We start from the raw sequence: 17,892 nt of genomic DNA, 5'->3' as shown, positions 1-17,892 counted from the left end.
AGAGACACACCCATCTCTCCAATCTCTCTCCTCTTTCATTCTCTCTCTAAAATTACCCCCTTTTTTTACCATTTTTCTTGTCTACCTTCAGAATGTTCTTCCTTTGCCTTTATTCTTACAAGTTATCCAAATAGAACATGACTAATGCCAAAGAAACATCAGCTGAAAACTACTTTTTTTTATGTTTTCAAAGTGTTCCAGTGTTCAAAGGTTTGTTCTTTTTCTGGTCCTTTGTCTCCTTATCTGTTCGGTCTCTACAAGGTTTTGTCAGTTGTTCACATTTTGAACGAGAGTAATCAAGCACCCTTCTTTTCTGGTTGCTCAATTATAAGAACTCCAAATTTAAGCATATTTAGAACAATCTTATATCAGCTCATATTCATTGTTAGTAGATATTATTCGTTTTAGTCTATTACGTATCGCCATCAGTCTCACGGTTTAAAAATGCGTCTACTAAGGAGACGTTCCCATACCCTTAAAAGAAATGTTTCGTTCCCCTTTCCAACCGTTGCGGGATCTCACAAATCTAATGTTGGAAGATCACCCGTAAATTTTTTGTAGGAAGCATATGAGTTAAAACAAACCATCCTAAAAGGATCTGTGTTGATTTATGAAGATCGTTTTTACTCTTAGAAGTCGTTCAATAACACAGTCATGTAGTAGAAAATGCAAAAGAATCTCGAGATCATTAATGGTTGAATTAAAAATAGATTTTCAAACAATTTATATATCAGACAACAGTGTCTCATTATATATAGATTTTCAATGAACAAGCCATGATACCCATTATTATATCTACTCCAACATTTATATATCAAAAGCTATCAAATTAACTGCAAAGAGTATAGCTATGAATATGTGTACTTACAAACCTTTCCAAAACAACAACACTTTTCTAATCACGCCCTTCAAGAGAGTTTGCTCCGTCTCTATCGGCCACGGCCACTCTATGAGCTACCAGACGCCGCCCCGTCTTTACCGGAGCCGCCGCCGTCGTTGTTGCCAGCATGAAGAAGCTGCTTGAGATTGAAGTTTGGAGGAAAGGGTTTCAAGTTTTGTGAGGCAAAAGGGTGGAGAGATGATGGTATGAAGGGATTGGACAAAGTATGAGAATTTGAGCTCAAGAAATGGATGTGGCTTTCAAATGGGTTTGTGATGTATGAAGCATATGGAGTGAAAACAAGTGAAGAACATGAAGATGAACTTGTTTGAGCCTCAATTTGTGATGGAAAAACCCCACAAGAATGTTGATGATCATGATCACAAGTGTTGTAATTGTAAGCATTACAATTGTTCATCATAATTTGCTCATTATAATCTTCAACTTCTTGATCATTACCTCCATCAATCCACTTCCCTTTCGACTTCGATTTCTCGATCATCGTCGTTTGATTCACAACGTCTCTGATATGCATCATCGAAGGATCCTTCATGTCGAAGGCAAACGGAGGAGGAGTAGGAAGAGGAAGAGGGAGAGTACTAGAATTATGATGATATTGAGGGAAGAGCATATGTTGGTGAAACGGAGACAACCCGGTCGGGATCTGGAGCGGCGGAAGCTTGTCGATATCAAGTTTCGTGACGTCGAGTAGCCAATCTATGACCTTGCTAGGCTGCCCAAGTTTAAGCTTGTCTTGAAGATCATAGAGTTGAATTGCTGTTGGAACTGAAAGCCTTATCCTTCTATCTCTCAAACCCCTAATAGTACACACTTTGCTATGCCTATCTTTGCCTCCAAATGAACGAGAAACCCTCACAATTCTTGGATTTCTAAACCCTGACCACTGCCTTGACCTCGTTGAACCCTTAGCCATATCATATTTTTCATCACTGATTCCTTCTTCTTTGCCTCCAAAACCCTTTTCTTTTGAGCTTCTCAACATCTTTTTACGAGCTCACGAGCTCATCATCATCAGATCCATTCAAAACCTTCGAGAAACAAGAACAAGAACAAGAACAAGAACGAATTATTGCAAGAAACGGCCGAGTTTTAGAGCCGAAAACTCCATTTTTTGCAAGGAATCAAAACTTTTTAACTCAAGAATGACATTATAATGGGTAAAGAAAAGAAGATGCCAAGAATTTATGTAACCCCAGATAGAAAAAGGAAAAGGTAAGGTGTGTTCTTGACCACTTGGCGTTGCGTTATTCGTCCACGTGGCACTCGTTTGAACTAAGATGATGTCAGCAGGGCTGCTAATTAATCCACCTCTATGTTTTACAACTTGATTCATTAATTATGTTCATTAGGGTATAAATGTTAATACATAAGATTTTTGATGTGGAGATATCCAAACCAAGGAAGAAAGTGAAAGGCTAAACGCCTTTTCAGCATTTACAAACAGCTTTATTGGTTTGCTTACTACACATCATGAGCTGTTGAACAATGCATGCCCTAGCTACGCTACATGTATTACAAAGAAAAGACACTAACAAAAACCCTAATTTATTGTTCTTAACTTTTAGTATGCAAAAATCTTCTTTTGTTTTGTAATTATTTCTCTCAAGATTTGGTTTTGTGTTCTTATTTAATATGGGGTTGGTTTCGAATTCTCTTTTCAATTCTATATAGGGGTTGTTAACTCGCTAAGTTAGATCTTATTTGATAACAATCGTCTTTTTTGGACTTGAAACACGTCTGTTTGGGAGAGATTTTCACACCCTCCCTTCTCCAACTGGTGTGGGATCAGGGATGCCCAGAATCCTCGCTAGCACACCGCCCGATATCTGACTCTGATACCATTTGTAATACCCAAAGCCCACTGTGTGGATATTGTCCTCTTTGGACTTTAAACGTGCTGTTAGGGAGAGATTTTTACACCCTTATGAGTAATGTTTCGTTCCCCTCTCTAACTGATGTGGGAACGGGGGTGCCCAGAATCCTCACTGGCACACCGCCCGATATCTGGGTTTGATACCATTTGTAACAGCCCAAGCCCACTGTGTGGATATTGTCCTCTGTGGACTTTAAATGCGTCTGTTAGGGAGAGATTTTTACACCCTTATGAGTAATGTTTCGTTCCCTACTCCAACTGATGTGGGATCGGAGGTGCCCAGAATCCTCGCTAGCACACCGTCCGATATCTGTCTTTGATACCATTTGTAACAGCCCAAGCCCACTGTGTGGATATTGTCCTCTTTGGACTTTCCCTCGAGGTTTTGAAACGTGCCTACTAGGGAGAAGTTTCCATACTCTTTTAAGCAATGTTTCATTCCCCTCTCCAACCGATGTGGGATCGGGATTGCCCAGAATTCTCGCTGGCACACCACCCGATATCTGGCTTTGATACGATTTGTAACAGCCCAAACCCACCGTGTGAATATTGTACTCTTCAAACTTTCCCTCGAGGTTTTGAAACGTGTCTGCTAGGGAAAGGTTTCCATACCCTTATGAGCAATGTTTCATTCCCCTCTCCAACCAACATCGGATTTCACACAATGATACTTTCAAATCCTCAACCAAATTTTAAAATTACCTATTCAGCTCGATAGTACTAAAAAAACCAATTTGAGCTTAACCCAGTTGGTCAATACATCATATACTCAATCTAAACGTCAGATATTCAAATTTTCACTCTCGTTAAAAGAATTTAGGTAATTAAAAGAAAATCGTTACCTAACGGCCCACTGAGACTATCGATAGGGTTTCGGGATCACATAAAACTACTTACTTTAAGCAATAATACAAAATCCAACTAAAAGTTGGTGCATAATTAGGATTTGGGGGAAAAGGGAAGAACTCATATAGAGTCAAGAAATTAGGGTTTGTGGTGTGTAAGGCATTTAGAAAGTTGGGTTATTAGAAGATGAAAGCTATAGCAACTCTCCAACTTAGTAGATGAGGGACCAATATAGGTTCTTTTAATTTAAAGGCATCCAACTCAATGCCAATAAGGACCACAGGCATGCACTAGAGAGACATAGTGGCAGTAAGATAGTTGAATTTTGTATTTATTATCAACTTTCAATTTTTATTTCATATCTTCAATTTTACGTCACTATTACAATACGCATATTCAAACCGACATGTGACCTTTTACCAGAGGTAGAGTCGGGTTATGTTATAACCACTAAATTGTACTCATATTGACGTTTTTTTAGCTCGGCAACCCGTGGAGGTTGAGCATACCGTGCCTGAAATTGGCTTATCAATGCCTCTCAGTTATATCAATGATAGTAACATTTAATATTAACGAAATGGACAAATTTTGAAAGTTGTTCGTAGACTTAACGATCATGTACAACTCATTAGTCGTTGTTATAAACTATTAGACGTTGGAAGGTGACATATTTTTCTTGTCAAGTACAAATTTTTCATTAATGTCTAAAAAGAGAGCCTATTTCGTTCCACATTTGATTCGATGAACTGTGTTTAGCTTCCTTACTTAAGAAACGATTCTACTGCAATAAATGGCAGATAACTATTTCGAAGCTTCAGTACTTCGTAAAATTACATTTGTTAAGAACTTGTAAGTTCGATTTGACAATCAAATGCTCCGAAACATGTTTTAGATTAATACGTTAAACCAAACTAGAATTTATCGATTAAGTCGATATAACAACGAGTTTGGCCAACAAACCCCAAAAGCTTAGCCCACCATGATTATGGAGCTAAAAAAAAAGGAAAAGAATATAACACATCTTATCATCTCTGTAAAAGTTCATAAAAAAACATTGCAAAATGGGGAGCCATGAAAGAAAGAGAAAACCTTAAACCCTGCAAATTAACATCTTTCCTATGGCTTTTTAGAGAGAGAAATTTAAGAGAGAGAGAGAGAGAGAGAGAGGTGACTTTTCTTTTGAGTATTATTAATAGTTACTGTAGCTGCTGCACTGCAACAATTGGAAGAGACAGTCAAAAAAGCTGACCCCAACTTTATATCTCCATCTTCACTGCACTGTAAAAATGAATTTTTTAATTTAATTTATTGGAAAAAAAAATAGTTTATTTATCAATTTATTATTATTATTATTTCAAAAATAATAATAAATTTTAAAAATATATTAAAATTAAACCTATAAATACCCATTATTTCTTTTTTTCTCCCCCAATTTATAAATAAAAATTGAAAGTTTATTAAATATAATTAGGAAATTAAGAAGAATGGTCCTTTGTGGGTAAATACTGAGCTGACAGGGCAGTCTTAATTGGTAGGGTTTTGAAAATGGTAAGAAAAAGGTTGAAACTTTGAAAACCCCATATGATTAGTTTTATTGGGTTTAGGGTTCTAAATTGGTACAGTTTAAGACTCTGAGTTTGATGGAACAAAGTGATAAAGATGATTGTTCTTTCTGTATTGCTTCTTCTTCTTCACACCCTTTTTTTAAGGCTTCTCTGCTTTTTTTACTGCCCAAAAAACACTTCTTTTGTGTTTCACCGATGGATATCGACATTAAATTCCTCGTTTCAAGATATAACCCTAAAAATAATTATAGTTTCGTTCCATAATTCATGTTTGATGGATCTTTTGAGCCCGTTGTTTGACGGATATTATGAGCATTTGCGTTTATTTATGACATGAAACGACTCGAGCTATGGGTCTAGTTTAGTAGTTGCACACAAGTATTTTTAGTGGGTTTCTAATAACTTCTAAAAAAACTCGAGCCATGAGTCTAGTTTGGTAGTTGCCCACCAGTATTTTTAGTGGGTCAATTGACTTGTTATATAACACCGTCTGAGGTTTTCACATCTTTGTACGAATGTTTCGTTTCCCACTTCAACCGATATATGATCTCACACAAATCAATTTTTTTTTAAATACCTTTGAAAAAATTAATAGTTTAAAGAGGGTTTAGTATACTTTTTCTAAATAATAATTTTGTAATTTATCATATAAAATATCATAGGATAAAATAATATACATTCTTTTTTTTTTAATATAAAACTATAGAATTGGGTTTTTATTTTATTTTAGGGATGGGATTCTTGATTGGATAAACGATTCCTAGATGATTGGCGGCAGAAAAAAAGATAGATGTCAGAAATCTCTGGAATGGCATTTAAAGTGAATTATCAATTATTGATACACTCCAAAATCCAAACAATATTTTATTCATTTATGACAATAATTAACCATTAAAGAACTGACCATCTCAAAATAATATAATAAATATAAATAAAATGTTAAATTTTAGTAGAAGTTATTTGCTTCGGTTTCTTCTGGACAGATCAGAGTCCCAATGGCATGGCAGTGGAATGACTTCCATGGAAGAGATTAGGTTAGCCTCATCAATCTTCTTTTCTATTCTATGTACTTGGGTCGGAAGATATCTGTCTAAATAATTTATTTTTTTCTCGTAGATTGTTCGATCAATCTTCTTTTTCTACTATAGTACTTTGTTTGGAAGATGTCCATCTAAATGATTTGTTTTCTCTCGTAGATTGTTCAATCAATCTTCTTGATTAGAACATTGGCCATGGTTGTGACTAGTAAGAATGATAAAACTCCAAAGAGAAGCCTACACCAAATGAGATATAAAAAGAAATTGAGCTCGAAAATAAATGAATTTGTAGTTCATGAATTATTTTTGAGAAGGTAAATTGTAAGGTTCGAGAATGGAACTAACCGTACTTTACAATTTTGTAACTCCTAAAAATGGGATAGAACTGAACTCCAATATAAATGGGATGCTTCCTAAGTAAGATGATCCTAGAGGCAAACTCTTGGGCTCTTTATGTGGTCTCACTTAACTTTACCACATCTGAAATGTGCGAAACTTCTATATCGGGCTACCATGACCCTCATTGATCCAATTCTAGTCAAGTTGGCCCATTACCTTTTTCATCAGCTCAACAACCACCAAGCCCATCCAAGATGATTTCACTTGGGAGAAAAGAATGGTAAAAGAGAAAAACAAAGAAGGTAAAGAATGATGTGTCAAAGGAGATGATCCATAGACGAGACTGAATACCAAAAATCATAACAAGTACAAATAAGATGGAATCTGAAGTAAAGGATAAACAGAGCATTGTCAGCCACACATAAAAAGTCTGATGAAAACAATGAAAAGGGGTTCTTACATCAATGCTATGGAAGCGATGGAGGTGGGAGCGGCTGGACGTCAACTTTCAAGGAATGTAGCATTTGGCATCAACCCACGTCTTTGAATCCTCATAACCAAGCAAACTTCTTTCATTCTCTCAAATGATTGAACTGAAGATGAGCCATCAAAATAAATCATGTCAAGATCAGATGTAACGTTTGCATCCAAGTCAATCATAGAGTTCACACTTAACTTTTTGTATGATTGGAGGTCACAGCTATCGATATCGGTAAACCGAAACTTGATGCCATTGGGTTATTTCTGCAGTCTTTTCCCCTTCTCCTTTATTCTTTGCAAAAAACCAACATCTGTTTCAGTTAGGATACAGCAATTATTACTATTTTAGCACAAATTTAGAGATGGAAAACAAGACGTAAGTGAGAGACTAACAAATACAAAATAGGCAAGCATAGACAGGCGTGGTAAATAAGGAAGTTTTACAGGCTATGAATTCAATAAATCATCCTCGCCTACTTAAACTATTACATAAACTAATGTGGGCAGGATTATCAACATTATAAACAAGTGGACATGTCATCCATGTTTCCTCGTCATTTGTTATATTCGGATTTTAGGCCAACACGGCGTTAACAAAGGGTATCGAAAATGTAAAGTGTGATAATTATCCTCTAATGAAATCAAGCACCATAACCCCTACACTTTTTTTTGGTAAGAAACCGTACTTTCATTGAGAAAATGAAAGAATATACAAGGCCATACAAAAAACAAGCCCGAACAAAAACGATCCACACTCTAACTATGTAGAAGTACTTCAATCCAAAAGAACAAAAGCAAGATTATAATTACAAAACGACCTAGCGACAGCTTACACCTCAATTATATATAACAATTCGACCTCAAGTGCAGCGAAACGAAAGACAGGGCAACAGAACAATAAGTGCAGAGGGGTGCTTATCTACTACTCTACGTACCTAATAACAAGTCATATGGTACATAATTGAGAAAATAAACATTTATTTACTAAAAGAAATAGAAGCACACTACGTCAATAACATTGCTAGGCCGACCTGGATAGTATCAAAATTGTATCAATATCTGTAACAACTGTTGACAGAATGGTGTGAAATCTAATTAAATGTTTTGGGTTGGTCTCACATAGTTGTTTATAGAACTCTACCAGGTGAACTCATAAAAAATCCAACTTCTGCATAGAAACGGCAGAACAAACAAGTTCATTGTCTAGAAAGATATATGGTACAAGCCCTCCAATCTGAAAAGTAATAGAAATTTAGAATTAAAAGTTGGTTTAAAAAACACCATAAACATACGCGATGATGGGCTATGGAGAATGAAAGTTAAAAAATATTTGTCTTTGCACTACCAAAATGTGCAACTCTCTCGTCTTGCACATTTTTCCATTCTCAGGAATGTGAATGGATTGGGTTGACTTATTCCTCAACTGCGCTCTCAGGTTTAATCCTTGTCAGTTCACAATAAACTGACAGCTAGGAGAACTTCATGGTCAAGGAACATGATAACCACGGTTCTAATGCAAGGTGATAATCAATGAAACAAAATTTAAAACAAGATTACCTGTGAAGCATAGGGAAGCAATATTGAGAATGAAATTTTGTCGTAGAAAAAGTGAAGCTCACAATTAAATGATAAAGCCGATTAATTCAATCACCCATGAGCCCCAGCTTCAGAGCTATAAGTGTACGAGCTCAAAACAAGGACATATTTATTCAATGGAACAGAACTAAAGTGATTAATCACGGGCTCAGAAAGAATTTAAACACCATGAAAAATGCAAACACGATCCAAATTATACCGGCTTGAAGTCATATCGAGGCTGAAGATTGAGTACCCTCATAAAATCTAGGATTGATATCTCATAAATAGAGTCAATTCGTACCAGCTAAATTTGATGAAATACAAGAACCATTAGCATGAAACGAATTGGCAAACCACCAAGGCACGAACCAAATAAGATAGTTGGTTCAAATTGAAGTTCAAATCATTGAAATGAAACCAACTCTTGCATTCAAGCTTGACCTTTCCAACATCATAAAGTGATTTATGCTGTGATAAAGCCACTAAATGTTTATTCCCATGTTCAGTCAAGCAGACATTCTGTATCTAGAACTCATAAAAGTAATTGTTCTTGGCCAAAAGAGCTTGGTAACCTAACCCTTTGCCAGTGGCTAAATCTCCATTACATTTTCAGAAGGTTAAGATACATGACAGTAAGTTTAAAAGAAGCAAAAGAAAGAACAATTCCTACCAGCCAACACGACAAATACAAAATCCAGAAACAAACAATCACGGAGCACCAAAATAATCTAAATACGTGAAAAAAGCTATACAAATCTTAGATAACTACCATAAATTCCGACTGGTTTTGAGAAGATTGTATCGGTAGATCCCAGAACATAATTCAAGCACAAACAGACAAAAAAACGTAAAAAGATGTTGAATCAATTCAATTCCTGCCACTTTACAGTACGAAGACAAAACACCCAAAAGCATACAACGAGAAACGCTATTTGTTTAGGACAACAATAAAAAGAACTACGTCCAATGCTTCCAATACCCTCCTCCACGGGGACAATGGGCATGAGCTCTGCGGTGCTGTATAAGGGGAAAGTGAAAGGCGCCCTGATTTTGGGCAAGCTCCCCTGATCTTCCATGGCTTCTTCATCGATGAGCAGCCCTTCGGGGAAGGGATGAGGCAGTGGAGACTAGAATAGAAATGTCTTTCCGTCCGCGCGTATTTCAATTTACGTATGCGCGAATTTGTGGGGACGACGGCTAATAATTATGAGGGATTAAGAATTTCTTAACATTCTTTTATTAAAAAAATTTTAAATATATATTTCTTTTAATAAATTTTGTAATAGATAAATTCTATATTCAAGATCATTTCTATAATAATAATATAAAAAAAATTATAATGAATATAATAATATTTCGAGTTGTATTGGGTTAATTTTATAAACTGGAATACAATTGATTCAAGTTTTTACGAAATAAAATCTTATAAAATATTTTAAGATGTCTGGTATATTCATTAATATGCTCCTAATTTGGTGTTACTCGTAGCAATTGTATAAACTTCTTTATATTATTTATTATTTTATTTAGTCTAATTTTACTATTATTTACATAAATAATTTGACACGTATCTTTAACCATATAAGAACCCGTGCCAAATTACAATATAACCTTCCCTTCAATCATTAAAAGAATAAGAAAAAAATTATTACGAATACTTATACATTTAATAATATAAGATATATATTTGTGTATGAATTTTTTTATCGTTTTTCGCGTCATATAGATATATATATAATAAATATTTACAAATAGAAACTAGGCACATTCTATTGTAAAAAAAAAAATACTCTTGAACTTCCGAAAGTCTAAATAATACCTTTAAATATTAAAAAAAAATTAATATATATTTACAGTTGGTAGTTGATATTTTGTTTAAAAAATGACCTTAAAGGTTTAATAATGTTTTATAAACCTTTAAATCAAAAATACTTTTACCATAAGCACCGTATTTAAAAAAATATTCATAAAATTTTAAAAATACGATTAACACTCCTTACATTTATAAAAATAACGTGTTTACCAAAATTATATCTTAATATATAGATGAAAATAGTCTATTGACATCTCATAATTTCATCCAAACTTTTTAACGTTATTTTTTAATTTAAAATTCATAAATCAGCAGTTAAAACACTACTTATTATTAAACAACCACATTTTATTTAATTAGAAATAGATAAAAATAATAATAAATAATGGTTAATTGGTTAGATATTGCAATGAAAAAATAGTCCATTATTATTATGCAATTTATTAATCTTTTTTATCAATATAAGATTCAATAACTCTATTTTTCATATTTTTTTATTAATTTTTAGATATTTCAATTTCTATTTCCACCATGTTTTCATTTAATTTTACGTGGATGGGATGAATTTTATTTTAATTGATAATTAACTATATTAAGTTAACTACGAGATATTAATTTATATTAAAATAAATAAATAAATACATAAAAGTGTCGACATTTCGAGTCTTTTGTTCAGACAAATCGATATTAATTTGTGTTAAAATTATTATAAAAAAAAAAGAAAAAAAAGAACACATATAACTATTTTTGAAATCTTTCAAACTATGTCGAAGAGGGGTTTATATTTCATTTAACCCTTTATTTGATCACAAAAACCCTAATGCTATAAAGCCTCAGAATCTTTACTCTCGAGTTTGGTATTCTATTCTCTCCTTGTGTTCTAGGCGCTCAGATCTCTATCGGAACCTCTATTCTCTGCCCTTGCAGGTGCTTCTTTTCTTCTCCCTCTTCTTCTTCGATGTTATTGTTTTCAGGACCTCAGTTGTTTTGTTCACTTGATCTGCGCGGAATGTTTGTTGAATCATCCATCGATGATTACTTATTTCGGGTTAATCCTGTTCCTCTCTTCAGGCGGTTGATCTGTATTAGGGTTTTGTGGGGTTTCATTTTGTTACTTTTTTTTTGCTCCATTTAGGGCTCAGCGCATTCGTTCGCCATTTGCTACCCATTACTGTTCGGCGACGATTGGCCTCTATCCTCTTCGATTGTCAGTTTTCTAGTCGTGCATAAATGTTTCTCAACTCTCACCTGTATTGACGTGATAGTATACTGCGTGGTTTATTGCAAATATTGTGTAAAACCTGACTGTTGTTTTGCATATATGTTCTTAAACAATCTATGATATTATGTGCATGTTTGTGAGATGAAGTAGAGGTTGGGAGCCGTAAGAAGATCGTATTACTGATTTTTATAAAATTTTATTCGTGGTTTTACTAAAGTCTTCAGTTCATTTAATATATAAACCCTAAAGAAATGTTGCTTTAAGTAATACCTAAATGTCGCCGGCTAGGCACTCCTATATATTGCTTCTTTTTTTAAAAAAAAAAAAAAAAATACTATGTAATATATAGTTCAATTGTTTCTCTTAGATTTCAGTCACATGTCTATTCAACCTACAATTTAAGGTGTAGGTGAATTTTCTGGTACTAGTTATATTGCATTGAGCTATGCTTATGGTATGCTCTAAATGATCTTGTAGATGGCGGCAACACAGGAAGCCAGTTCTTCCCCTGCTCCCAGTGCCCAAGTGGTTGGGAATGCGTTTGTTGGGCAGTACTACCACATCCTTCATCATTCTCCACAATCGGTGCATCGGTTTTATCAGGATTCAAGTTTGCTAAGCCGTCCAGATGTCAATGGAGTGATGACAACAGTGACAGGCATGCAGGTAAGCTTTTATGATGTATACATGATATTTATACCCGATACGGCTTGAATAGTTATCTTACCTTTATTTATTTAGTTTTTGAAGTCAGGGATATGTATGAAATTAGTACCAATCCTTGTGGTCATGCATTTGGAATTTTTTGCGTGAATCATTTGTACTATAATCGTGTTTGGAGCATATGGTTGTGAAATTATTTATGGATGGAATATGGATTATGTAAATGCATACATGAAATCACGGTGAGAGATAAAGTAGGCCAACAATGTAATGAAAAAGTATGTATTTTATTTCTGAGGACTCGGTATCCACTTGAAAGTTATTCTAGTCAATATCATCTCCTCTAGTATGCATTCCCTACTTTGAAGATAAACAGACATTCACATGTAAGATACAAATTATATTAGTTTTACAACCAATCTGATCTATCTATAGCAATCAGGTAATTACTGCGACATAATTCCAGAATGGCTACAATACCTGTTAATCACATCCTATTAATTTGAAGATTTAGACAATTTGTCCAATAGCAATTGTGGTTGATTTCCAAATTGTTTATGGTTGCAGTGTAATGGTTTTTGAGTTTCAGTCTCTCTTCATTATTACTTGATGTTGAACCATGTATCTTCTCTAGCTTATTGTAAAGAGCTGAATTTTTCCTATTGGTCTAAATTGGTCTTACTTCAATGATGTAATAAATCAATGAGCATTGTATGGTTAGCAATTGAAGTTCAATTTGTATTGTGACAGGCAATAAATGACAAGATCATATCCTTGAATTATGGAGACTATACAGCAGAAATAATAACTGCTGATGCTCAGGAGTCTCATGAGAAAGGAGTGATTGTTTTGGTAACAGGATGCCTAACTGGGAAGGACAACTTGAGGAGAAAATTTTCCCAAACATTTTTTCTTGCTCCTCAGGACAAAGGCTACTATGTCTTAAATGATGTGTTAAGACATGTTGAAGAGACTGAATCCAATCGAAGTAACTCTTCTTCTGGCGATGCCATCAAAGAGAATACTACAACGGTTACTTCAACACCAGAACCAGGTATATTCACTTTTCCAGATGATATTTACTTTGATGTGCCTTATTGTGGAATTGTGAGATAGCTTTCTGCCCCATTTTCAGAACCATCTCATGCTCCTAATCATCTTACTGTGGAACCTCCAATTTCATTGGAAGAGGAAGACATGAACAATGATCCTGAAGTTTGTGACCCTTCCAGTAATGATGAAGGATCAGTCGTTGAACAGGAGGAGGTTCCTGAGCCCCCACAACAAATTGAGCATGAAGTAGTTGTGACAGCTGATGCAGCCCCTGTTGCCCAAGAAGATGCTCCAAAGAAGTCGTATGCATCAATTGTGAGTTTTTTTTTTTTTTTTTTTTTTCTGCATGTTTGATATTTTGGTGCCAATCTTGTTTCAGACATTTACTCAGATGGCTTGCTGTTTCACAGGTTAAGGTGCCAAAATCAATATCTGGTCCTGTTTATGTTGCAACTACTCCTGTAAGAGCCGCACCTCCTGCAAATCCTGATCATCAGTCTATTGGCCTGGCTAAACCTGCTCCAGTTCCCGATGCTTCTGCGGTAAATGGTGACAATCTTCCTGAAAGCAGTAACCTTCATGAGGAAGGTGTGTGTGCTCATGTTGATATCTATATTTTTATAGCAGTTCATTTCAGCAAGACATTTTTATATGTATTGCAAACAAGAATTTATTAAAACAAATAAATAGTGCTTTGGTTGTTCTTTTCAGTCGGTGTCATAATGACATGTTTACATTTTCATGGAAATGTAATGTTTTGCTAATACTAATTACAGCCGAAGGTCACTCCATATATGTACGGAACTTGCCATTTGATGCTACAGTTGAACAACTTGAGGAAGAGTTTAAGAAATTTGGGCCAATTAAGCGTGATGGTATTCAAGTTAGGAGTAATAAGGTCCTATCCTAGTTTAATGTCTTTCATTTTGTTCTAACCTGATTTTTGTTTATTATCATGTTAACATTTTCTTTCTTTCTCCTGCAGCAAGGCTTTTGTTTTGGATTTGTTGAATTTGAGCAATTAAGCTCTGTTCATGGTGCACTTGAGGTAATAAAGATTCCAGTGCACCTTAATCTTCTTATTGCAATTGTGAAGTTGCTTAATGTACAACTCATCTATCACATCTTTGTCTTCTGGGTCTCTTAATACATCTTGTCTATTTAGATTATATTATGGATGGATCATTTTATGATTATAATATTATTTGATGGTTCATTTTCTGATTGTGGTGTTATTGATGGAACTTCTTACTAGAGAGAGTGTATGATCTGTTTTTTCTGGTAAATAACTAAAATAGGATTGCACTGAATTAGGACTTATGTACCGTGGGCCTTTTGAGATTTTGTGCTGTATCATTTGGATTTGAGGGGTTTTTTCCCTGTAAATATTTGTTTCTACAAAAATTATATTAGGTTTGAATGAATGAATTCTATTCTGTACTGATATGGTTATATTTGTTCTCCTTCCTTGTTTCTTTGTTTTTCTTCTTGCTTCCAGTACGTCTTACCGGTGTGTTAGATGATCTTGTGCGCTCATATTCCATGTCCTCCATGTGATTTCTTTGTTTTTTCTTACCTTGTCCTTCTCATGTGTCTTCGGTCAATATTTACATGTTGCATACTTGCATTGGTTGCAAAGGTATTTTTTTAAACATGAATCCTTTCTCCACGTTTTCATTTTTCATCAACTAGTGATGTATTTTATACATGTTATTGATCCCAAAGCTTATTTTATTTATACGGAATGTTCAGCCTGTAAAAGAAGGGAATGTAAATTAAAGCATTGAAAAGAATTTGTCTTCTCGAGATGATTTGTTTTGGCTGTAGATGCTTTTTTTTTTTACGGTTTACCGAAGGATTCAAATTGATTCATGTAACTTGAATATGCATTTTCCGTGTTATATCTAAAAGTTGGACCTTCAATATAAGACCATAATTTGTGATATTTTCTACTTGTGTTTCCTTTTGTGTCATGTCCCTAGTCTAGGCCATAACACCATACCCACCTTTGTTTTGTACAGGTTCATGTTAGTAATTTAGTGCACCTCGACAGAATATTAATGGAAATGAAATAGAAATTTATATCATCTATCTTGGGTGGGATACTGCTAAATGTGATCCAGCTTATTTGTATTTATGATCTGGGCTTGTTATTCAAGCCTTGAAGAGAAAAATAGTCAACCTAGATTGTAACTGTCAAGATGCCTTCTTTGTTGTTTGTATCTTGTCACAAATCAGGTTAAAATTAGGCTCAGAAAGTGAGTGACCGACCGGTGTCGTGGTGTTGGGTTGATGACCTAATTGTTTTACCGACATCTTTTGCTTTTGGAAATTATTTGACCTTCACCAGACTAGTCAATTTTTTTTTTCATGTAATTTTTTTATTATTATAAGCATGAAATAATAGTTAAAAACCTTTTTATTCAACCAGGGGGTCATAGATTCCAACCTACTTCAAGTTGCTTGTCTATGATAATGAACATCGCATAGTTCTTTCTTACCCGCTTAATGTTGAAGGCTAGATAATGATTTTCGATTATTTTGTGAACCTAAGTGTTGCTACATTGAACAAGAGTTGACAATTTCAAACTCAGTAGACAGTGCATATCTACTTTTTTTTTTCTTAGTAAAAAATGATTCCTCTTGTTACTTTGGAATCATGCTCATTAAGTACGTGTCATTGGACAACTATATGTGTTAACATTTTGCTATTTCGTTTCTTTTAGGCTGAAGTATTGAGAATTCTAACGTTATGGATGTGGTTTAGATGAGCGCTAAAATTACTTCTTTAGGTTATTGTGAGCGTGAAATTAATTGTGTTTCTTTTACCTTCTTTAAAGCTCAACTGCTCAAGTAGTTGTGGTTCTTTCGTGTGTATCTCTTAATTTTTTCTTTTGTTAGCCATGGGAATGGTTATTCACTTTGTATTTGTGTTTTCACTTTTCGTTTTGACAATATGTTTGTGATTTCGTTTTGACACCAGGCTTCGCCAGTCACAATTGGTGATCGTCAAGCTGTTGTTGAGGAGAAGAGGACTACCACCCGAGGTGAGCTCGATTATGTTTGTGTTTTCACTTTTTGTTTTTTTTTTTTTTTTTTTTTTTTTCCTTTCTCCTTTGATTGATAGGTTAAGAAGGGCTATACATTTAAGCCATATGAAACTTAAGTAGAGGAACGTACGAATTCTTAGCCAGTTGCTGCCTGCAAGAGCTGATTATCATGTTAATCAATTGATTTATTCAGTTAGCGGAAGTGGAAGAGGAGGGAGGTTCCCTACAGGAAGAGGAGGTGGTTTCCGCAGTGACAGTTTCAGGGCAAGAGGGAACTACGGTGGTGGCAGAGGCTATGGAAGAAACGATTTCAGAAACCAGGGTGAGTTTGCTGGACGAGCTCGGGGTTCGACTGGACGCAATGGGGATGGTTATCAGCGGGCTAACCAAAACGGAGGCGGAAGGGGAGGAGGTCGTCAGGGTGGGGTAAACCGTAGCGCAGTTTCTGGTTGAACAGTTAAGGGAAGAGATACGTTGACAATTTTTTGACAGTAAAATTGAGAATTGAGATCTACCTTTTTTTTTTTTTTTTTTGGATTTTTTCTTAGGTTATTAATTGCGGTAGAAGAAACTGAAGGTACTCTTCAATTAGTCATTTACATTTATGTGAGAAGGTAGTTTTGATTTTTTTTTTTTACCCTTAGTGCTTCATAAAGCTGTACGACGTTAAAGCTCTTTGGTGCAACATCTTTTTGGTATGATTATTATTATTATTATTAGGCATTATTTTGCGGTACTATTTCTTTGCCCCTCCGATCTCCCGGGTATTTGTGGACTGGGTTGGGACCGAATTAATTGTTTGAATTGTAAAATTTTTAAACCAAAATGCTAATGAACTCAACTTAACACATTCAAATATTTTGGGTTGATAAGTTCTTGCCCCTGAACCTATTCTTTATGGTTTCACAACTCCATTACCTTCTTCTCCTTATTGTCATGGGTCCATTTGACATAACATTCTCAGCCGCTTAAGAGTCAAGAGCCTATAGGAACCAAGCTATCTCATCCTAGATATTTATACGCAATATCTTAGAGTAACTACTCGTAGTTCCTCTCTTGTTAGTGTACTCGTGCAAAAGAGCAAAAGCAAGAAAGATGGATTGCTATCCAAAATTGATAGGAATTCTCGAGGATTGCTTGCCTTCTAATAGAACAAATTGATAGGAATTCTCGAGGATTGCTTGCCTTCTAATTGATAGGAATTCTCGAGGATTGCTTGCCTTCTAATAGAACAAATTGATAGGAATTCTCGAGGATTGCTTGCCTTCTAATAGATGTTCTATCTTTCAAACATTCAATCTCATGCTAATAAGAAAAACGAGTGATTGCCACTGAGCTTTCATTTCATTTTTTGGATTGTTTTGAGGTTGGGCAGTACATTCATAGAATGTTCATTTATTTATAACCAACAGCCTAGAGACGTGTAAGGGTGGAGAAACCCTTGAGTTTTGTAATTGAAGTCCATCTTGAAT

General features: G+C 34.9%; 2 protein-coding genes and 1 long non-coding RNA gene across 4 annotated transcripts; 1 reads left to right on the top strand and 2 right to left on the bottom strand.

The window, feature by feature from the left end:
- Positions 1-891: 891 nt before the first annotated feature.
- On the bottom strand, positions 892-2,021 carry LOC111440907 (transcription factor TCP5-like). The gene has a single exon (XM_023077737.1). The coding sequence runs from the start codon at positions 1,881-1,883 to the stop codon at positions 948-950; it is 936 nt and encodes a 311-aa protein (XP_022933505.1). The 5' UTR covers positions 1,884-2,021; the 3' UTR covers positions 892-947.
- A 4,379-nt stretch (positions 2,022-6,400) lies between these two features.
- Positions 6,401-9,801, bottom strand: LOC111432150. Of its 2 annotated transcripts, XR_002708614.1 has the most exons (5): positions 8,387-9,801; positions 8,183-8,275; positions 7,238-7,352; positions 7,022-7,154; positions 6,401-6,824 (listed from the first exon to the last, which is right to left on the bottom strand). It is a non-coding gene; the product is annotated as an uncharacterized LOC111432150 (long non-coding RNA). The 2 variants fall into 2 exon arrangements; XR_002708613.1 differs by lacking the exon at positions 6,401-6,824 and having other exon boundaries at positions 6,877-7,154.
- A 1,432-nt stretch (positions 9,802-11,233) lies between these two features.
- Positions 11,234-17,146, top strand: LOC111440891 (ras GTPase-activating protein-binding protein 2-like). Its single transcript, XM_023077719.1, has 9 exons — positions 11,234-11,359; positions 12,132-12,320; positions 13,068-13,371; positions 13,453-13,685; positions 13,781-13,958; positions 14,147-14,268; positions 14,356-14,418; positions 16,354-16,417; positions 16,614-17,146. The coding sequence occupies exons 2-9, from the start codon at positions 12,132-12,134 to the stop codon at positions 16,871-16,873; spliced, it is 1,413 nt and encodes a 470-aa protein (XP_022933487.1). The 5' UTR covers positions 11,234-11,359; the 3' UTR covers positions 16,874-17,146.
- Positions 17,147-17,892: the final 746 nt, after the last annotated feature.

This window comes from Cucurbita moschata, unplaced genomic scaffold, assembly GCF_002738365.1.
Source record: "Cucurbita moschata cultivar Rifu unplaced genomic scaffold, Cmos_1.0 Cmo_Scf00003, whole genome shotgun sequence".
NCBI lineage: Eukaryota > Viridiplantae > Streptophyta > Magnoliopsida > Cucurbitales > Cucurbitaceae > Cucurbita > Cucurbita moschata.
This window is presented reverse-complemented; position numbering and strand designations above follow the sequence as displayed.